Source organism: Salvelinus alpinus, chromosome 12, assembly GCF_045679555.1.
Source record: "Salvelinus alpinus chromosome 12, SLU_Salpinus.1, whole genome shotgun sequence".
Taxonomy (NCBI): domain Eukaryota; kingdom Metazoa; phylum Chordata; class Actinopteri; order Salmoniformes; family Salmonidae; genus Salvelinus; species Salvelinus alpinus.
The window spans coordinates 32,322,395-32,345,517 of record NC_092097.1 but is presented as its reverse complement, the minus strand read 5'-3'; the positions used below and the strand labels follow the sequence as shown (position 1 = coordinate 32,345,517).

General features: G+C 42.2%; 1 protein-coding gene and 1 long non-coding RNA gene across 3 annotated transcripts; one reads left to right on the top strand and one right to left on the bottom strand.

Annotated features, from left to right (window-relative positions):
* Positions 1 to 9,891: 9,891 nt before the first annotated feature.
* On the bottom strand, positions 9,892 to 12,020 carry LOC139535894 (uncharacterized). The gene is made up of 4 exons (XR_011667220.1): positions 11,906 to 12,020; positions 10,328 to 10,533; positions 10,129 to 10,223; positions 9,892 to 10,029 (listed from the first exon to the last, which is right to left on the bottom strand). It is a non-coding gene; the product is annotated as an uncharacterized lncRNA (long non-coding RNA).
* smug1 (single-strand-selective monofunctional uracil-DNA glycosylase 1) lies at positions 10,857 to 22,174 on the top strand. 2 transcript variants are annotated; one of them, XM_071335775.1, is made up of 3 exons: positions 10,857 to 10,967; positions 19,886 to 20,186; positions 20,516 to 22,174. In XM_071335775.1, the coding sequence occupies exons 2-3, from the start codon at positions 19,962 to 19,964 to the stop codon at positions 21,041 to 21,043; spliced, it is 753 nt and encodes a 250-aa protein (XP_071191876.1). In that variant the 5' UTR covers positions 10,857 to 10,967; positions 19,886 to 19,961; the 3' UTR covers positions 21,044 to 22,174. The 2 variants fall into 2 exon arrangements, with proteins under 2 accessions (XP_071191876.1, XP_071191875.1); XM_071335774.1 differs by lacking the exon at positions 10,857 to 10,967 and adding an exon at positions 19,546 to 19,677.
* Positions 22,175 to 23,123: the final 949 nt, after the last annotated feature.

Genomic DNA, 23,123 nt, shown 5'->3' with positions numbered 1-23,123 from the left:
ATTTAGTGTATGTAAACTTCTGACCCACTGGAATTGTGATACAGTGAATTATAAGTGAAATAATCTGTCTGTAAACAATTGTTGGAAAAATTACTTGTGTCATGCAAAGTAGATGTCCCAACCGACTTGCCTAAATTATAGTTTGTTTAACAAGAAATTTGTGGAGTGGTTGAAAAACCTAAGTGTATGTAAACTTCCGACTTCAACTGTACATGCACATTTTTCAACCTCACACATGCACAAGCACTGCACAAATTAACTATTCAATCAACACTCAAATGCACAAACACTTACATCATGTTCAAACAAATGTTTCAATACTCTCAGATAGTTCACTCGTGACATAACTGACTGTCACGCCCTGACCTTAGTTCCTTGTTTATGTCTCTATTTTGGTTTGGTCAGGGCGTGAGTTGGGATGGGCATTCTATGTTTTTTCCCTATGTTTTCTATTTCTATGTGTTTGGCCTGGTATGGTTCCCAATCAGAGGCAGCTGTCTTTCGTTGTCGCTGATTGAGAACCATACTTAGGTAGCCTTTTCCCACCTGGTGTTTGTGGGTAGTTGTTTTCTGTTTTGTGTTGTAGCACCTTTCAGGACTTTTTCAATTTTTGTTGTTTCACTTTGTTATTTTGTATTTCGTGTTCAGTTGTAATAAATGAACATGGACACTTACCACGCTGCGTTTTGGTCCGATCTTTCCTGTTCCTCAGATGAAGAAGATCGTTACACTGACGTGCATTTCTATAAAAATACCAGCAATTCCATTGAGGTACCTGATAGTTTCCATTTACTAAGAGCAATGAATCACATAATGATGATCCTGACAGTCAAAATTACTTGATTATAATCACTAGAAGCTGCCATCATGTCAGGTAGCTGTTGGCCTTGAGGTATGTACTGACTCATACTGTAGCCTACATACCTGCATGTCAGCAATCATTATGGGCAGGACAACTCTGGGCCCTAGTTATAGGCACTTATAAGGGCCTAGCGTTTTTCCTGATCAGGTCTAATGGACCCAGTGTGTGTTCTAGTCATGTCACTTTGTATATCCTTAATCATTTCTGATTTGGAAGAGTCTGTTCTCCCTGTGCATGAGGTCACAAGCAGCTCCACTCTCTTTGTCTGCTCATTGACTCTCCCATCTACATAATTGGTCAATTTGTACACAATTTGCATTGAAGTAGCCTACTCTTTGTTTTTCCCATCCACATCAATAGCCATTTGTGGTTATTTGTGACAATTTCTAGAATTATGCAGAACATGCAATATTACATTTCCACCACTTGATGGCGCTTGCAGTGTTCTGATGACAAAGGGTTCTTTACTGACTACTGTGGTTTGGATATTTTTGGCTGTTGTTATTTTGATGGGAAAAAGATGAGGAGAGGAGGATGGAAATGGAAATGGCTTTGCCGCATGGAGAGCTAAATGAGACCCGGCTTCCTGCTCCATTTAGGACTGAACACAGCGGGAAGAGAGATGAAACCTGGCTTGAAGACGCTCTGGCTGAAATGACTGCCTGGGAATATGAATGCATCATAACAACATACTGTTATACTGAAATGAATGCAGAGATTAAGAGGTCTAATTAAGCAATAATGCACGAGGGGGTGTGGTATATGGCCAATATACCACGGCTAAGGGCTGTTCTTATGCACGACACAGTGCGCTGTGCCTGGATACATTGGCCATATTGGCCATATACCACAAACCCTCAAGTTGCCTTATTGCTATTATAAACTGGGTACCAAAGATCAGAGAAGTAAAAATAAATGTTTTGTCATACCCATGGTATACAGTTTGATATACCACGGCTGTCAGAAAAATCAGCATTCAGGGTTGGAACCACCCAGTTTATAATAATGGATTGAGGTCATGCAATGCTGTTCGCTAGGTCTCAAGGTACTTTACAGTAACTGCATATAGGGGGTGCACCACCAATGTATAACACCCACCTGGGTGATGTACGGCCGCCGTACAGGTCAACACACATCAGGGAACTATATTCAGTGGGGTGAACATTCTGAATGTATCAGAAAGAACGGTCATGTATAGAGCTAACATGATGCCCTATATGACATGACAGAAAGCAGTGACTGTTCTGCATAATACATTAGAATGCGATTATCTGTGACATTCTACCCTACTCAATAATCCCCAATCTATGGGAGTGGAGAGGTGAGACCGATGAAGACAGTTAAGAGGCAGGTGATGATCAGATGGCTGTGAGAAGGATCAGGTTGACAGCCAGGAAATTACACAGCCATGAGGTGACAAAGATGCCATTGGATAAACATCAAAAGGTTAAACTGAACATCTGAAAAACAGCAACTGGACAGTAGCCTACACTGTCCCCATCATAAAACCAGGGGAATGGGAAACTCCTCAGAGGGAAGAAGAGTGCCCTGTATACATCCTCCAAACCACTAACAGTAGGAGCCTGATTTTGTCCTGACCACATGACCTGAGCAGGAGAAACTAGAGTTGTGTTCGTATACCCATACTAACGTACTGTATACTACATACTTGATGAGTCTATACTACATACTATTAGTTAAAATTAGTATACTGTAAACGAATGTAATCCTTTCAGTTGAGTGTACTAGTGCTTTGCCTGTGTACCGGAAGTTGATGCTGTTGCTATGCAACTTCTTGCTAACTTGTTAGCATAACAAATTACTAGCTAGACATCTTACGACATTAACAATGTCCATCGAGAAGGCACAACGACTATACCACTTAGCTAAGCTAAGAATGACGTGAATAATCAAGTCACCAAACGTTGGGTAGTTAGTTTGATAGCATATAGTTAATATACTGGCAAGTTCGATGTATTAGTAGCCAACACTTTAAATAGCTCACTAACATATAAGCAACTGCTGTAATGATATGCTATGCGGGTCGTAAGGCTAGCGTAGCTAACAAAATGTGAAAAGTCCTTACTTTATTACATTGTCATAATTAGTTAAAGCAATGAATTTATACCTGCTCTCGTCAGACTTCGGTTGCATATTTTCCGCCATTTTCTTCAAATCTGAAAATGTTGTGAAGCCATGCCCGTTTTCTGAAGAATTGGAAAAAAAGCACAGAAATTGCTTGTATATTTTGTATTTAGGTTAATTTAGCATGGCATCTGGGAACTTTTGGCATACTACAGTACATTTGGAAAGTATTCCGACCCCTTGACTTTTTCAAAATGTTGTTCCTTTACAGCGTTCTTCTGAAATGGATTAAATCGTTTTTCCCCTCATCAATCTACACACAATAACCCTTAATGACAAATGTATTACAAATAAAAAATGAAATATAACATTTACATAAGTATTCAGACCCTTTACTCAGTACTTTGTTGAAACACCTTTTACAGTGATTACAGCCTCGAGTCTTCTTGTGTATGACACTACAAGCTTGGCACACCTGTACAGTCCTATTCTTTAACTTAGACTTTTGCTTGAGCTGGAGACGTGAATCCAACATAGCAATTATTAATTTGCACACAAATTGGAATTAAAGGCAGACTAAATCAGCGGCACAGATGGAACTATCCAAGCAGAAGATAAGTCGCTTTAGATAAAAGCGTCTGCTAAATGGCATATATTATTATTACTACATCTCCTTAAAATGTTGTTATTTGGTTGCATTGACTAAATATTATTACATTTTAAATCAACTTGAAATCAGCTTGAAACCCTAGGCTTATTGTATTGTCTTTTTTTACACTGAACAAAAATATAAATGCAACAATTAAAAATATTTTACTGGGTTACAGTTCATAGAAGGAAATCAGTAAATTAAAATAAATTCATTAGGCCCTCATCTCTGGATTTCATATGACTGGGCAGGGGCGCAGCCATGGGTAGACCTGGGAGGGCATTGGCCCACCCACTTTTTAATTTATTTTATTTAACCTTCATTTAACTAGGCAAGTCAGTTAAGAACAAATTATTATTTACTTGGGAGCCAGGCCCAGCCAATCAAAATTAATTTTTCCCAACAAAAGGGCTTTATTACAGACAGACATACAACAGCTCTGTTGGACATTCTTGCAGTCAGCATGCCAGTGGCACGATCCCTCAAAACTTGAGACATCTATGGCATATTGTTGTGTGACAAAACTGCAAATTTTAAAGTGGCCTTTCATTGTCCCCAGCACAAGGTGCACCTATGTAATGTTTATGCTGTTTAATCATCTTCTTAATATGCCACACCTGTCAGGTGGATGGATTATCTTGGCAAAGGAGAAATGCTCATTAACAGGGATGTAAACAAATTTGTGCATCAAATTTCAGAGAAAAGGTTTTGGGACCATCATTTTACATTTAACATTTATATTTTTGTTCAGTATTAGTTGAATTCAAACAATTACTAATGACTTTGCAAATGATATATAGGCCTAAATGGCATCGTTGAGGATTGATAAAGTATGGCCACATTTCATTTGCTCTGTTAAACCTACCCTTGGAATGACTTCGATAGCAACAGTGAATCTATTTAGTTTTTAGGTGAAGATCTCTGAACAATCATTCTCACAATACCACATTGGTAATAGCCCGCCACAGTGGATGCGTCCTAATACTCATAAAACCTAGTGGTCAAACACAGAAATGGTTCCAATCGTCTTTTCACCGTTCATTGAATTAAATGTGTTTGGTCTAGACTTACCTTTGTGTAACGTTTTGATAACTGTGTAATTCTCTCAATATATTCGCCTCAATTTACTCAAAAAAATTCTAAATGCTAACTAACAAAGAAAACCTCAGGAAGCTCATGCATGTCATCTCTTACCGACACTGTCCACTACCGTTCACCAGCGTGATCAGAGACCAGTGCCTAATCCATGATGAACCCATGTGCTGTATTGAAATAAATTGAATAAAGTGTTGTACTTCTTCAATCCCCTTTCTCTGTCTTAGGTACCCCCTGACTACACTTTAGCTAGCTAGTATCTGGAGCATCAGCATTTGTGGGTTCGATTACAGGCTCAAAATGGCCAGAAACAAATAACGTTCTTCTGAAACTCATCAGTCTATTCTTGTTCTGAGAAATGAAGGCTATTCCATGCGAGAAATTGCCAAGAAACTGAAGATCTCGTACAACGCTGTGTACTACTCCCTTCACAGAACAGCGCAAACTGTCTGTAACCAGAATAGAAAGAGGAGTGGGAGGCCCCGGTGCACAACTGAGCAAGAGGACAAGTACATTAGACTGTCTCATTTGAGAAACAGACGCCTCACAAGTCCTCAACTGGCAGCTTCATTAAATAGTACCTGCAAAACACCAGTCTCAACGTCAACAGTGAAGAGGCGACTCCCGGATGCTGGCCTTCTAGGCAGAATTGCAAAGAAAAAGCCATATTTCAGAATGGCCAATACAAATAAAAGATAGGCAAAAGAACACAGACACTGGACAGAGGAACTCTGCCTAGAAGGCCAGCATCCCAGAGTCGCCTCTTCACTGAAGGTTGCTGATAATGGGTATATGTACTCCTATGTAGATATTCCATAAAAAATCTGCTGTTTCCAGCTACAATAATCATTTACAACATTAATAATGTCTACACTGTATCTCTGATCAATTTGATGTTATTTTAATGGACAAAAAAAATGTGCTTTTCTTTCAAAAAACAAGGACATTTCTAAGTGACCCCAAACTTTTGAAAGGTAGTGTATATAGCACATTTCTTACAGCAAAAACATTTCAAGGTGTTCAAAGTCATGCATTGAAAGGCATGTGGCACTTAACATCCTTCCTCTTTGCAGGTCTCTATAGGTGACCAGGGTATTCTCTATACCACATGCGAATGCTTCCGTGGAGCTCATAAGTGTAGCCATGCAGCCTATTTTGGCGGTTCACAATACAATCTGTCCCAAAGCCCACAAAACAGGATCTTTAGTGGCTAAGGTACCATTTCCAGGACAGTTTCCGGGACAGGTTAAGTGGAATGGCATGTCTCCTTGAACCTGAGCCAGAACAACCGCCATCCTCCCTGTCTGTACCAGATATTGTTAAAGTACAAGGGCACCTGGGGAATGCAGGCATCCTGGCTGGCATGGCGCTGTTGGTGGAGCCGCAACAGGCGATACAGCAGGCAACAAATGGACAGTGCACCAACCCCAACTGGCACACCATGAGGAGAGGGAGGTTGACAGCCAGCAATTATGGAGCAGTGGTTAGGGCCAAGCGCTTTACGCTGTCGCTTCTAAAAAGGGTCTTCAGATCACAGTCGTTGGATGGGTTGTTGTGTGTAAAGTGGGGCACCGATAACGAATAGGAGGGCATCAAGGCATTCAAAATGGCTACAGAGATGGATGTGGAGGAGTCAGGGCTTTGGGTCATGGGCACTGGGAGCCTGGCTGCCTCACTGGATGTTCTGGTGGGCACCACAGCAGTGGTAGAGGTCAAATGTCCCTATGGGTCAAGGGACCATACCATTGAAGAGGCAGTGACGTCAAAGGATTTCTATATCAAGGAGGGAGGGTCTTACAGCCTCTGTGAAGACCATCCTTACAGGCACCAGGTCCAAGGTCAGCTCCATATCACTGGAAGGTTCACCTGCTTCTTCGTTGTGTGGACCACCAAAGCTTCCATCACCATCCTCATCCAGCATGACGACCTCTGACAGACTCATATTGCTCCTCCTGTCAGTACCTGTTTTCAGGGAAGCCAATGGTCCAAAAATATTCTGCATAATTCACACACACACACTAGGCTTCCAGAATAGATTATATTTAGGGCTGTCAAAGTTAACGCGTAAATACTGCGTTAATACGTTACATTTTTAATGGCATAAAACATTTTTTTACACCATTAACGCATTTTTGACCCCCTGAACCATCTGTACTTCAAATTCAAGCCCCAGCAGCCGATGCGCTAGTTTGACAAGCACTTTACTAGCTAGCGACTTGTATTACTGAATGATGGAGAATGCTTGTAAGGGGCTTTAAAATGGCACATTAAAATTCAAATCCCTCCCAGATGGCTCTCTGGATAAAACCAAAGTAATTTTCATCTACTGCAAGGCTGAATTGGTTTATCACTGAAGTACATAGAGTTACTTGTATTGACGCCGGCAATACAAGTAACAAGTAGCAATGGAGGACATATTTGGCAGGCTAAGCTAGAAGGGTGTGCGGGCAGGAGGCCTATGGACAAGTGGACGAGCAGCAAGCCAACACAAGCAATAGCCAAGTGGATAGCAACAGCTTGCAGGTCAGTCCACATTGTGGAGGACAAAGACTTGAGGGATATCATCTGGATCGCATCGAACAGGCGACGTATGAGTTACCTTCGAGAGCCACCGATGTTACAAGAATACACAAGCTGTATAAAAGCGAGAGTGTTACAAACGCGGAGTAGTTGAAACATGTAATGGCTGTTGCTCTCACGAGACCACTGGACTTCGGCGAGTAATCACAACTACCTTGTTGTGGTTACTCACCGCGCACCACACGCTCTGGCCGTAATGAAGACAGAAGAGAGGCACTATGCTGAAACGTGTGCCAAGCATTTCATGGATGTAGCAAAGCAGTGGAACATTGAAAACACTTTACACAGAACATGATTGCAGCTGCGAGACATCTGCCTTTTGAACACCCTACACCGCTCACAGTCTCCAAAGGTCCATCACAGTGTCCATACAGAACAGCAGGTTTGAAAATGCCCTAGCCAAATGCTGAAGAATAGTTGGGCATTTCAAACACAGCCCACCAAACGCTGCAGAGCTAGGACAACAGCAAGTTGCAAATGGGCAAAAGAAGGAGTAACTCGTTCAAGATGTCACAACAAGATGGAATTCCACACAGGAATTGGTAAAGTGTGTCCACAGAAACCAACAACCACAGAGATGCTCTGGCTGAACAGAAAACCAACTTCACCATGCAAACCACAGCTGAATTGGAGAAACTGCAGAAGTTGTAGGCACTGCTGGAGCCCTGAAGGTAAGCTTCTTTATCACACTATTAGTGTTATAATGTGTGTGTGTGAGTGTGAGAGAGAGAAAGAAAGAGAAAGAAAGAGAAAAAGAGAGAGAGAGAGAGAGAGAATATGTGTCTGTGTATAACAAGTATCTCACAATTGACTTAAATGATTTTGAATTATCTTCCACTGCAGGTACTTGACTGAACTTCTGGGAGGAGAGAACTACATTTCCTGCTCAGTGGTGTTGCCTGCTTTGTGCCATCTCATTTGGGTGATGGAGAGCTCCGATGATGACCCTGCCTACGTGGAAAGTTTCAAGCAAATACTCACAACAAACCTGAAGAAATGCAAGGAAAACACCAACCTCACATGGCTGAAGATCGCCACAGCACTCAACCCAAGGTTTAAGGACCTGAAGTGCCGTCCCAGACCTGAGAGGGGTGAGGGCTTTAGTCAGCAACTTGCTGAAGGAAGAGAGGTCTGTACAGCAACCTGATAAAGCAATAGAGTCAGATCCACCAAATAAGAAAGCTGCCCTCTTGTTGAGTTCTTCTGAGTCTGTTGGAGAATATGAGTCCATTGAGAAATGTGTGGAGCGTTACAAAGCAGAGCCCAGCATCTACATGGAGGACTGTCCACAACAGTGGTGGTCACAGCATGCAGGGGCACACACCAGGCTGGCCTGCATTGCACGAAGGTACAGTACATTCGGAAAGTATTCAGACCCTTTCACTTTTTCCACATTTTGTTACGTTTCAGCTGTATTCTAAAATGGATTGAATAGTTTTTTTCCTCAATCTACACATAATACCCAATAATTTGGGGAAAATTTATTAAAAATAAAAAACAGAAATACCTTATTTACATACAGTACCTGGCAATGCCTGCCACATCAGTAACTTGTGGGAGGTTGTTTTCACTTTCTGAGCATATCGTACAGAAGAGAGCAGCTTTATCATCTGAAAATGTCAACATGCTTGTTTGTCTTTGCAACTGGCTCAGTGAAAAGAAAAAGGAGGACGACTGAAGTGTATGGTCATAGGTTTATGTTCTGTGGAATCCATTACATTGTTGGACAAGTTTATGCTCTTTGTTCTTTGCATCCATAGAGCCAGTTATTTTTTATTATAGCCAACCCTCCAATCAGTAATTGGGAGAACAATAATTTGTAATGGCTGAAGCTTTAACAGTGTGTGTGTGTGTGTGTGTGTGCGTTTGTGTGCATGAATGGTTGTATAGTGGGAAAAGAGTTACCTGACTAACTCTTCCTCATCCTCTCCCTCTCTCTCCTCCAACTCCACCCCTAATTCTTCTCACTGCGGCTCCTTCCAGTTTCCACATTTCTCATTGACAACTTCAAGAAAATGTATGAGGGAGTAGGCCTACTGGGAGTATTAGTAAGTTACAGGACTTTTGTATTGCTTAAATTGTTTATGGTGAATATGCCATTAAAAACATTCTGATACAGATTATTTTTTGTGTTTCAGTCCCTACATGTCTATAACTCAATACACTGTTTCTTTATTTGGGAACAAATTTGAAAAAATAAATGAGTGATTAATCGCGATTAACTACAGAATTGAATGCAATTAATCATGATTTTTATTTATTTATTGTATGACAGCCCTAGTTATATTACATACAAGTGTTGTTCAAAGCAGCCAGCTAAAGTAATGTAGTTAACCTTTATCATGGGCACAGTGGGAATTTATATCTGTGATGTACAAATTATTTTGTACCCCTTGTGTCTTACTTGCTGAAGGCCCGAGTGCTTGGACCTAACATTGTTGAAAACAAGTGAACAATGAATACAGATCATACACAAACAATAGGTTATATTACATTCAAGTTTTGCTCAAAGTAGAAAACTAAAGTAATGTAGTCAACGTAAGTTACATTTTGAGTGCATCTCCTAACAGTTTCATTCAGTAGTACAACACCATTCACATTGCATTTTATCATGGGCACAGTGGGAATTTATAAGTCTTACCCCCAGAGTGAGAGAGAGCGTACATCACTTCCAGCAGATTGCCTTGCTGAGGGTGACGTTGATCATGCACTGCTTCTCGTGGGGTGAGCCTGATGTTCCGCATGTCACGCCTCTTGTCTAAAACATGGGGAAAAGGGGACATAAAGTCAAAATGTCTATGCATATACAAATTCATTGTTTTACTCAGTATGCTATCATATGTGATGAGTTACTGACCTATCCGTCCACAGGCTTGATCTGCTGTAGTCTCGGATCACACTGGCACAGGATGTCCACGCACCGGATGGTCTGAGGGATGCACTCCTATTGGACTGGAAATCAATGAGACATTTGGTCAGTGGTGGATCTTTTTCAATGCCGTATCAACATCTTTATCTGGACAGAAAATGCATTGTTTATCATAACACAAACCCACATTGGACAATGTGACAAGTGGTCCCTCAACACCCAATCCTCATGCCTCATTGTTTGTTCTTGTTCACCAGTCAACAGTCTGGATCTTCCTCTTCTGCCAAGGTGGATGAGCTACCTTTTCTTGGAAATACAGGGCCATTTCTCTTTCCCATTGGAAAATGGAAGCTGCAGAACAAAGTGTTGTTACTGTGTTTTTGGTCCGTCCATCTGAAAGACAAAAAAAAGTTACTTTTACTAGGTAGCCAAGTTGATAACTAAAATGGTAACATCTATATTAAAATGCCATAACCCACAGACTATAGTAATGGTAAAATAGACTGGGCTTTGGTCTATCTGCACATCTAAAACCCTACTATGTGGATGGGACATTTCTGCTGAGATGTAGGAATTATCTGGAATGCTCAACTAGATGATCAGGACAGTGTAGGATACTATTTGCCCAAAGAGGTAAAGTATTGTGATGAGCTATATGACTGTACTTCTGATTCTAATTCTCAAGAGGAAAGTTAAAACCATCAGCCGTGAGGTCACTGAGGAGGACCAACAGTGATAGGGGGATCATCTGAAAGGGACTGACATGCAGCAATGGAACATAAGGATTTCGGGCACTGGCCAGCAGACCACGATTTCTACTAGCCATGGTAACATTCAGGTCCTAAATCTGTGGCATGCGATGTTTGTAAAGGCAAAATTTCACTGCTGTGACAGGCTACTTTGGCACATTTTCTACTAGCTATTTCACTGCTGTCAGGCTAGTTTGGCACATTGTCTACTAGCCCAGTCTGAAAAGTACTAGCCTCGGACTAGCTTAATTTCCATCCCTGCTGACATGTATAGCTAACTGACTTCACAGATCATTTGATGTACATTTGATGTACAACAGGTGTACTTGTGGAACAAAACCGTTTGTGTTTCGTATGGGAAAACATTGGGCCCACAAGTCCTATGTGATGTAGCTAGCCAGCTAGTTAACGTCAGCTCACCGTTTGTGTAGTCACACATTTTCCATGTGATGACATACTAGCTAATGTTAGCTCACCAGGGCAGGGATATTTAGCTAACGTTTAGCTTGCTAATTACGTTAGTTCATCGTTTGTGTAGTCAGACATTTCCCCAGACCCCACAGATGGTGACATGCTAACTAGTCCACCACGGCAGAAATATTTAACATTAGCTAGTTAGCGCTAATCGCTAACGTTAGGCACATTCGCTGGCATGTCACCTCCTGTCAGGAAAGTTCGACTACACCACGGTGATATGGTGCAACGTTAGCTACCAAAGTGCCTAACTAGCTAGCCCACCAGGGAATATTTAGCTAGCTATATCCCTGCCCTGGCTGGAGGGATAACATTAGCTAGCATGTCACCACGTGAAAAAGTATGACTACACAAACTGTGAGCTAACAGATTATCTGGCTAGCTCACAAATAATAAAGGTCACAAAAACAATAAAGGTCACAACAGTCAATATGCTAGCCTATACTGGTTCTTGTAAGGAAGGCAAAGTGCATTGTACAAGTAACTAGCTAACCACAGATCTTTGACCTAACCAAAATAGCTTGCTAGCAAACAGGGCTTACCTTATTATTATTTATTTTGAACCTTTATTCAACTAGGCAAGTCAGTTAAGAACAAATTCTTATTTACAATGACGGCCTACCCCGGCCTAACCTGAACGACGCTGGACCAATTGTGTGCCGCCCTATGGGTTCCCAATCACGGCCTGTTGTGATACAGCCTGGAATCGAACCAGGGTCTGTAGTGACGCCTCTAGAACATAGACGCGGTGCCTTAGACCGCTGCGCCACTCACACAGCTCCAGTGACGCCACTCGCTAATAAAGGTCAGAAAACAATCGTGTGGTTACAATCCGGTACATAGCACATAACCATCCTTGCTTCTGATTGACGGAGAGACCTAAGGTTGGGTAGTTGGCTACAAAGGCCAGGGTAATTTAAAAATGCTAAATAAGAATACACGCGAGAAATACCCAATATTAATTATTTACACAAGAAACAAAAATCTACTTTCTAGGTTACTTGCTACTTGTTGATGAGTTTGCATAGAAAAATGTGGAAGTATTTCCCATCCTGCATTGAGTGATTACAGTATGTCAAAGTTTGCGTCAGGATGTGCAGTTCTGTATGATAGCAACATTAATAGCTAATTAGCATTTCATTTTTAAGGGGCAATTACAGGTGAATATATTGATAAAAGTTACCTTGTTTATGAAAACGTCATGCCAGGGTAAGCCTACACGAAACGCTAGGTTTTATGGGTATTATGACTCATACTGTGGTACTCAATAGTCAGTGACAAATATCCTAGCTATGCAGGGCTGGGCTCGGTTAAAACCATTGATGGGAGACCAAAAGGTAGCTGTAGATCGATCAATTCTCCAGTAGGAGGTGCTCCCCAGCCTATTGTTTTTTTTCTTCTGATAGCGGACATAACATTGAAAATCTGGGGCCTTCTGAGTGGCGCAGTGGTCTAAGACACTGCATCGCAGTGCTAACTGTGCCACTAGAGATCCTGGTTTGAGTCCAGGCTCTGTTGCAGCCGGCCGTGAACGGGACACCCACGGGGGGCACAATTGGCCCAGCGTCATCCGGGTTAGGGGAGGGTTTGGTCAGCAGGGATGTTCTTGTCCCATCGCGCCCAAGTGACTCCTGTGGCGGGCCGGGCGCAATGCATGGCTGACACGGTCGCCAGGTGTAAGGTGTTTCCTCTGACACATTGGTGCGGTTAAGCAGGCATTGTGTCAAGAAGTATTGCGGCTTGGCTGGGTTGTGTTTCGGAGGACGCACGGCTTTTGACCTTCGCTTCTCCCGAGTCCGTATGGGAGTTGCAGCGATGAGACAAGACTGTAACTACCAATTGGATACCACGAAATTGGTGAGAAAAAGGGGTAAAAGTATGACGTTGTTTTAAAGGTACAAATTCAACATATTTTATACAAGATTTGTCTATGTTGAAATTTGGTTACCATGATGACATTATCCTGTGGTTGAAATTTCACCCTCAAAACAACAATCCGTACAGGAACCCTGAGTTAATTCACTCACACATGCATATACACGCATGTTCATAACATGTCATCCAAGTCGTTCTGCTACGAAGAGCACAAGCAAACACATCAAACAAACACACGCACACGGTACAGACAGAGTGGTGGTATGTCAGACTGCACCAGCTTGCGGCTCTGTCAGCGTTGCTGATGGATGAAGTCTTACTGGTTCCCCTGGATTATCAGAGGAGTTCAACGGGAGGGGAAGGTGATCCATCAGACAGAGAGGAGAGAGGGAGTGTATGAGAGAGAGGTGTGGTAGGGAGATAGAGATGGAGAGATGAGGAAGAAAGAGAAAGAGCGGAAGGAAAGGATGGAGAGAAAAAGAGAAAGCAAAACAGGAGAGAGAGGGAGATAAAGAATGGAAGAGAGCGGAGGAGGCAGGGTAGGGAAGCCGAGAGATGAAAAGAGAAAGATATGCTAAAGGCTAAACAGAGATGGAGGGAGAGATAATTTCTTCTGGTTCAGCTTTGTATGCACCCTGAGGTGAGGGAAAGAAGGATGAAGAGGTATGGAACAGCTGTGCACAGAGACAGGGAAGGAAGACACAGACGTGCACACGCATGCACTCAAATATGTACTCCCAAAGTAATCACACACACACTCCGAGGGTACTCGCAGCCCGGTGCGGGCAGCGGAAGACACTTGAAGATGAAACAGAGGCTCGATGGTGCAGGAGTTGAGTGGTGTGACAGACAGGGTAATCCAGGAGCACAGCCTAATCATCATCAGATAGAGCATGTGGTTCACATCCTGTACTCACAGCACCAGGCACCAGGCTGGATCTGCATTAGTTTAGTCTGCCTGGCCTGGAAATCACATCAGACCTCACTGATGCTCTTATTGTATATTTATTAATTTAGCTGTTGCTCTTATCTATAGTCAGTGCACAGAAAATGATAGTATAATAGCATATAATGGCTTAATTCATATGATAGCTTAGGTAGAAAGGGAAATACTTTTGAAAAAAAGCTTAGAAATCACTCTTTGAAAGCTCAAGGGAAAACCTAGTTCCTGTTACCCAAGTCTTGACTTAAAAAGAGATACACAGGGGGAAATCAACAATAAAGCATTATAGTACTTCAATCAGATTACACATTACCACATCCCAGTAATATATACACCTGCTTTTCAAAACCGTATATTACAATACAGAGAGTAAAAGTATTGGTTTACCACTTCTGACCATAAGACAATCGATATTGGAAAACAGATTTGACTGGGGTGCAGAGAGAGGGAGAGTTGTCTGGGGTAATGTGTGTGCGTGCGTGCGTGCGTGCGTGCGTGCGTGTGTGTGTGTGTGTGTCTGTCTGTGTGTGTGTGGAGGTTGGAGTCACGGCATGGTAACGAGGAGGCAGAACGGATGATGACCCTCACCGCCCTGATCCAGCCTCTAGCCATAGAGAATATAGAGCTCAGTGTTAGCGTGTGTTTGAGCACCATTTTGCACTTGCTAGATGCCTTGGAATGAGGCGTATGTGTGTGTGTGTGTGTGTGTGTATCAATTCTACGAATGTGTCATTGTACATTTCAGTGTACACCAATCCCAGCCGGACCCAGGGAGCCCTGCAAAAGCCATTGGCTGTGTTCTGATGGATGGAGAGGCTCCTGTAGATGTCTGCCTGTACCTCCCTAATATGTTTACAGGCTGTGACCGAGGATCAGGTGGCGGGGGGGGGGGGGGGGGGGCATCGAGTTCATGAGAAAGAGAGAGAGCGTCAGAGAGAATATTATGTGAGAACATGACATTTTCTATGACACTTGCATGCGTTGCAGTAACATCATACCACTTAACAATCAGCCCTTGTAGGTAATAATGAGATATCAGCAGTGCCACTAGAGGGCACTCTGTGATTCATTTTCTATGGAGGCTCCAGTATACTATCCTCTTCTCTCTGTTTCCTAAAAATGTCTGTAATGTTTGTTTTTACAGCAGCTATTAGTAATCAAGAACTGACTAAATACCACTCCTATTATTGCTACTAATGATAATGAAACAATATGATATTATTATTAATAGTATCAATATTGTTGTTAATGCCAATATTGACAAACAGTGATAACAATGATAATTCGATTTTTTATTTTCTGATGAGCATTTAATTTTTGTCAAAAAAGTATTGTATTCTAATTTACAAATCCATGGTAACACTGTGTATGTCTAAATATTAGGACACTTCACAAACAGACCTGCAGTCATGACCTCAACTGTTTGACCCCTTAGTAAGGTGAGGGGTCAACGGGGAACTCATTTGACCCCACTGTATCCAAGTCACTCTTGGATAAGATCCTATCAAGACCTCTAGAACGGTTAGAAACCCTGACAGAGACCGTTACTCCATTATACTACACTACCATTCAAACGTTTGGTCTCATTTAGAAATGTCCTTGCTTTTGAAAGAAAATCACATTTTTTGGCCATTAGAATAACATCAAATTGATCAGAAATACAGTGTAGACATTGTTACTGTTGTAAATGACTATTGTAGCTGGAAATTGAAGATTTTTTTAATGGAATATCTACATAGGTGTACAGAGGCCCATTATCAGCAACCATCACTCCTGTGTTCCAATGGCAACTGAGCAAGAGAACAAGTACATTAGAGTGTCTAGTTTGAGAAACAGACGTCTTATAATTCCTCAACTGGAAGCTTCATTAAATGGTACCCTTAAAACACCAGTCTCAACATCAACAGCGAACAGGCGACTCCGGGATGCTGGCCTTCTAGGCAGAGCTGCAAAGAAAAAGCCATATCTCAGACTGGCCAATAAAAATTAAAGATTAAGATGGGCAAAAGAACACAGACACTGGACAGAGGAACTCTGCCTAGAAGGCCAGCATCACGGAGTCGCCTCTTCACTGTTGATGTTGAGACTGGTGTTTTGCGGGTACTATTTAATGAAGCTGCCAGTAACCTTGACCATCAAATACCAGAAACCAAGACACGACACATCACGATCTGTGTTTACAGTACCTGACTATGCTTGTACTTCATGGAAATTGAGAATATAACATAAACCAGGTTTGTGGCACCAGGTTACACAAAACCATGCATGCACCCACACACAGTCACCTAGCGCACACACACACACCCTGAGCATGATGTGGGAAATTACAGGGGGATGTGTAAATACCATCCATCAAGTGAGTTCATCTATCAGATATGCAAACACACTTACAATACACACTCACACATGCACACACAGAGTGTGTACAAAGGCAGGCAGGACAGGTAGAGTGAACAACACACAGCTCAAACACGTGTTGTGTCTAACACCATTGTGAGGCATTGCACAAAGACAAATGCATGCAGAATGCACACAGACATGCAGGCAAACTCATTTCGCAAACAGGAACAAGTTCCACACTCCCTCAAACCTCACTCATCTTCAACAAGAAGACGCCAACACACACTCATAGAGATACATGCACACACCACGCACGAGTCAAATGATCCATGGTGAAATTTATGAAGCGTTTGTATTTGATATCCTTTGTTAAACCCACATTTCCATACAAAATAAAGAATAAGCAAAAATAGCGGTCCCCCACCCAGAACAATAATAAAAAACCAAGGAGATAGGAACCCTCCTTTTTCATGGCAAAACAAGCAAAAACCCTTCCGCTGTCAATAATTTATTTTCCCCCTGTATGATAATTAGATCCTGTTCAGTCTCCCCTCGCCCCATCTGTGTGGCACATCCTCCTCTTTCCCTCACTTGCACCTTCTTTTTCTCTATCCCCTACTCATCGCTCACTGTCACCTATATGCTCCCAGCTGTCCAACCTATAACCTCACTCAGGTTCAGCTGCAGTTCAGGCGTGGGAGGGGTGTGTGTGTGTGTGTGTGTGTTGTTGCGGACTGTAGGCTCTCTGCCTGCGCTGCAGATACAGGGCTGCTGCTGCCATGGCAACAGCACTAGACTGGCTGCACAGAGGAGCTGGAGTCCCGGTCTCAAATGTAACACTCCTGTCATATCTCCCACTCCATCCTTACCGCATTCTCTCCCTCTCTCTTTCTATTTGTAAATTTCCCCCATTTCCTACTCTTCCTCCAGGTGTATCTCTCTCTCTCTCTTTCATTTTATCTTCAGCATTCTTTCTCCAGTTTGTTGAGCTCTGCAGTGAAGGGAGAACCATGACAAATATACACACACAAGGAAACTCTGGTAAATCATCAATACGGAAAATAAATACGTCACCCTTGAACATATGCCATTAGTGTTAAGTGTTTGTTGTTCTTTAATTGCGGTTCAATTATTGTTCAATAACTGGACCAATGAGATGAATCAAGGTGCTAATAAAGTGCTGTAGAAACATTTATCAAATTTCACCTAGGATTGCCACGGATAGCCAACTCTTATCACTATGAAATGGTTAGGGGATGTTGTAGACAAATATTGAATAAAGTGGGAAGTCAGCTTGTGCAATATAGCTGTGCTACGAACCTTTGAAGGAAGCTTTTAATGCAAACAGTAATTACATAAATGTCACTAATTAAAAATAAACTGTAGCAGCGTGTTAAACCTTTGACCTGAAGTCTCAGAGGACAGGAGATAACACTGGCACACGTCAGTGATAACCAATTACCCATTAGTAACATCGAAGATCGGTGGCAGTGTTCGTCTGATATGAGGGTCAAAGCTTTTTCTAATTCTACTTTCTCCATGTTCGATGTCATGCAAAGGACAAGGAGAGAGAGAGAGGATGGGATGGCTCTAAGTAAACCGACTACCTTATTCACTATAGCCACTCCTTTAAGCTTGTGTGTATGTAATGTTACCCATTTAAATGTGTGTGTGTGCAGGGTTGGTAGGTTACTTTCTAAATGTAATCAGTAATGTAACTTTAAGATTACCCAAACTCAGTAACGGAATTACTTTCAGTTACTTTTGTATTACCTTTCCCTTAAGAGGCATTAGAAGAAGACATAAATGATCCATCAAATGCATTTGGTGTGTCATCATAGTAGTCTTTGACTTGTGGTCAGGCTCGCTCAGGTAGAAGAAACTTAAACTTGCACCTTTTTTCAATGCTGAATTGAATGTCATTGAGAAAACAGAAAGGTGTCATAATGTATTTTTTCACAAAACATCAAAACACCAAACATCCTTTCTGAATTTAAAAGTAATCCAATAAGTAATTATTTTGTTTTTCTGTATCTGTAATCTTATTCCAATATTTTTGCTGGTAAAGTAACTGATTACAGTTAGTACCGTTTTTAGTAATCAGATTACATGTAACTAATTACATGTAGGCTAATCAGTTACTCCCCAACCCTATGCAGGTGCATGATATGTGTTTATTTTTGTCAAATCCCTTGCGGTGCAGATCATAGGAGACTCTTATCACAGAGACGGAAAGCCATTGAACATTGCGCTTTGACCCAGAACAAAATACGCATGCTTCTGTGTTCACGTAGAAACATGCAATTTGGTGCTAGTGCAGTCGACGATAGGTGGAGCTGTTTACATAACATGCTGACCAGACCGGACACGTCGCGTACCCGAGCGTAGCAAAATAAATTTAGAAATCCATGTTATTCAATTATTGCACCCACACTGCTCGCACGCGCCAACAAGCGTCTGCGTTGCCAAGAGCTAAAATAGAACTCCTTTCTATTTCTGACGCAGATGCGCTGAAAGTCCTGCCTCTCCCATTGGTTTATAGAAGCAGGTACCCACGTGCCATCTCCTCATTGGTTATACCCACGTGGGTGATTGAAAGACGAAATGTTTTGCCGGTTGTCGTGGTATAAGCCAATCACCATATAAGTTCAAAGATGAAAAAGCCTGGAAGGAGGAGAGATGGCTAGAAACGTTTATGTGTGGATTAATTGTCGGAGTAGAGGACCTTGTGCATTTCAGGTAAAATAACAACTCAATGTTTATATCCCAGGACAAATTAGCTAGCAACAGCAAGCTAGCTAAATAGGACAAATTAGCTAGCAAGTGCAAGCTAACTAGCTAGATTGCCATACATGTTTAATGCTTTTTGACCTGTCCCCAAATTAATGTCATTGGTTCAGAGTTTGTTTTGATATTTTAACCTGCGTTTGGTGTAGGGGGACAAAAGAAATGTATGCACGATGGCGCACGCGCGCAGCCGGTTTGGGTTCCGTGTAAGACATAAACCATCACCTTTGTTGGTTGGTAGCACTGCGCTACTGTATAATAAGAAGGTTAGGTCGCCTATCTGCGTGGAACTACTATTCCCAGAATGCAATTGCTGGTCTTTGTTTCCGAAAAACATCCGCTCAGAATGGACAAACATGAACTCAAAAGGTACAGTGCAACTACAGCGACAAATGTGCTGTTTTAAGGACATTAATGCAGCCGTTCTATTATAAGGGGACATGTGCATTATATTATGCCTACTTTAAAATAACTCTGTGGCTCAGCAATTTAATATCCGCTGACATTGAGGGCTAACCGGGTTAGCAATCCTATTGATAATCTATGTACCGGGATTGTTTTATTTATTTGTCCGCAGGGTTGGAGAGGGAGATGCGGAGAAACACGAACCGGATGAGAACAACGTTTGTTCACTCACTCTGGGTCCGGGGTTGATGTTGGATGGTTCCACGGTAGCCTCTCGTTTTCTGCACGTAGAGTTGGAGCTGAATGTTCACCTTCGCCGGCTGTCGTTCAGTGAGCCGGTGCACTACATCTACAACCCGCTGGAGTATGCCTGGGAACCGCACCGCTGCTTCGTTGAGACGTACTGTCGCGGCGGACAGAGTATTCTCTTCCTGGGGATGAACCCGGGACCCTTCGGCATGGCTCAGACCGGGGTAAGGATGTGCAGGCAGGCCAAAGAGAGAGAGCAACAACTCTCACTTGTTAGCTACATTGTTAAGTTAGCCTACTTCCATTCAAGGCAAAAGGTAAATAGTAGCCTCCTAGAACTTTTGGTTGATAGAGGATAATATAAACGTTTATCATGTGTGAATACTGGGAATTACCACTTTCTCATATTCACCATTGCAGAATGGAAATGTCTGGAATAAGGCGTACACATGAATAAGTCAATATTGCACACTCTGTTTGAATCTGATCAAAGTCAGGGTAGAATAGAGTTGTATTATTTTCCACCTAATCATCAGTCCTCCTCTGCTCTCAGGTACCCTTTGGTGAGGTAAACTATGTCCGTGATTGGCTGAAAATCACTGGGGAGGTTGGACATCCCCCTTCGGAGCACCCAAAGCGACTAATCAAAGGCCTGGCCTGCATTCAGAGCGAAGTGAGTGGCGCCCGTTTCTGGGGCTTCTTCCGCAAGCTGTGTGGTGAGCCAGATGTGTTCTTCCGCCATTTTTTCGTACATAACCTGTGCCCACTTATGTTCATGGGTACCACCGGCAAGAACTTAACACCCCCCGAGCTGGTCATTGGGGAACGTGAGGCCCTCCTGGCTCTCTGTGACATGGCACTGTGCCAGGCTGTGGCTGCCCTTGGCGTCACCATGGTGATTGGGGTTGGCAGAGTGGCAGAGCAGCGAGCGCGGCGAGCCCTCTCTGCGGCGGGCATGGAGGTACGGGTGGAGGGCATCATGCACCCATCCCCCAGGAACCCGTTGGCCAATAAGGGCTGGGAGGCAGTAGCCAAGGCCAAGCTGGAGGAACTGGGTGTCCTATCCCTGCTGACCATGTGACCTCTAGCTAATCAGCCTCCATGAGCGAATACTGTATTTGCTGTATGCTGGCCTGGGGGGTATAAGTTGTCCGCTGGCACAGATCTAGGGTCAGCTTACCCTTCCCAAATCCTGACCTTCATCTTTAGGGAGAAGAACACATCACCCAGGCCCTCTCACACAGCAGTCCCTGTTGAGCAGCAGTCCCCCCCCCCCCCCCCAGAGCTCTCATGTTTATAGGCCATGCGAAGAAATACTGCATCACAATTACTCTCCTCAGATGCTGTTATATCCATTACAGAGAAGATACATTATGTGTGTATGTACTTTACTGTGGTGTGTACTGCCTCACAGCATGTCGACAGGTACTCATCTCTGACCTTTGTGAGGACTTTCTGTAGCATATTACCTGGAAATAGTTCCAGAGACTGTAATGAAGAAATTAAAACTTTTTAAAATGATATAATTTACAACAATTATAAGATTAAGTATTTTCAGGATTACAGTAGATACTGTATACAGGTTTAGGAGGAGCTTGCTTTAGGTCTTTTAACAGCTCTGTTGCTATCAGACTCTGGTGATGTAACTGACCAGTTAGTCTAGATTAGGTTTTAGTTTGTTCTTCAGAGTTATTTTCACTGTTAAATGACAATGTGTTGTAATTTGTTAACAAGAGAAATAAGTCATGTTGCAGTAGTTTTTTTTATTTTCTTCTTTCCCGACAGTGGTTTTCAAATTTGGAGTGAATGTGGGCTAGTTTTCTTATTTTTTGGCCCATTGTAACAACATTGCTAAAGCAATGTTTCTCATTTGGTCAATTTAGTACATGCTCAAGCCAACCATTGTTGCTTGGCTGATGCTTTATGCATGCGCATGCCCTGTCCTTACCTGTTACATCTTAGCAGGTCCTCTTGAAGCTAGGGGGCAGAATTTTTATATTTGGAAAAAAAACGTTCCCAAGGTAAACGGACTATTTCTCAGGCTCAGATATTAGAATATGCATATAATTGACAGATTAGGATAGAAAACACTCTGAAGTTTCCAAAATTGTCAAAATATTGTCTGTGAGTATAACAGAACTGATTTTGCAGGCGATAACCTGAGGAACTCCAACACGGACGTGCTTTAAAAAAATAAAAAACTTGTTCCATTGCTTGCCCCTCCATTTAAAGGTGTATCAACCATATTTATTTTCCAATGGCTTCCTCAGGCTGTGACCAGGCTTTAGACATAGTTTCAGGCTTTTATTTTGAAAATTAAGCGAGATTTATCAAAACGCGTCAGTGGATGACCAGGTGTCCTTTGATTGGTTCCTGCGCAGGAGAGATTTGGCTCGACATTTTCTATCTCTGTAGAATTGAACAGTTTACCGTCTGGTTGAAATATGATCGAATATGTATGTTAAAAACAACCTGAGGATTGATTATAAAAAAACCTTTGACATGCTTCTACGAACATTACGGATACCTTTTGGAATTTTCGTCTGCCCTTCAGTACCAGAACGAGCTTGTGGTTTTCTGAACATAACGCGCAAACCAAATGGCGATTTTTGGTTATAAAACTAATCTTTATCGAACACAATAAATGTTCTTTTTGTAACTGGGAGTCTCGTGAGTACAAACATCCGAAGATTATCAAAGGTAAGCGATTAATTTTATTGCTTTTCTGACTTTCGTGACCAAGCTAATTTAAGGCTAGCTGTTCTAGCAGTGATTGATACACTCACAAACGCTTGGATTGCTTTCGCTGTAAAGCATTTTTTCAAAATCTGACACGATAGGTGGATTAACAACAAGCTAAGCTGTGTTGTGGTATATTTCACTTGTGATTCCATGATTATAAATATTTTTAGTATTATTTTTGAGTTTGCCAATTCAGCGGTTGTTTACGAAAATGATCCCGTAAAAGGGATCCGTGCGGCAAGAAGTTTTTTAACGTGTTGACATCTTATCATTACTACTAAGCAAAATTCTGACCTTCAAGGTCCTATACCCACATTACTGCATAGCTAGGTATAAAGCCATCTCTATAATGTTTGTACTGGGACGACGCCCCAATAGGTCATGCATAATTAGAAGAAGCCCTTGACATACATGGCACT

Coding starts and splice junctions, on each gene's coding strand:
- smug1 (XM_071335774.1), top strand. CDS start 19,613: ATGCAATTGCTGGTCTTTGTTTCCGAAAAACATCCGCTCAGAATGGAC. Junction 19,678..19,885: donor GACAAACATGAACTCAAAAG/GTACAGTGCAAC, acceptor ATTTGTCCGCAG/GGTTGGAGAGGGAGATGCGG. Junction 20,187..20,515: donor TCGGCATGGCTCAGACCGGG/GTAAGGATGTGC, acceptor CTCTGCTCTCAG/GTACCCTTTGGTGAGGTAAA.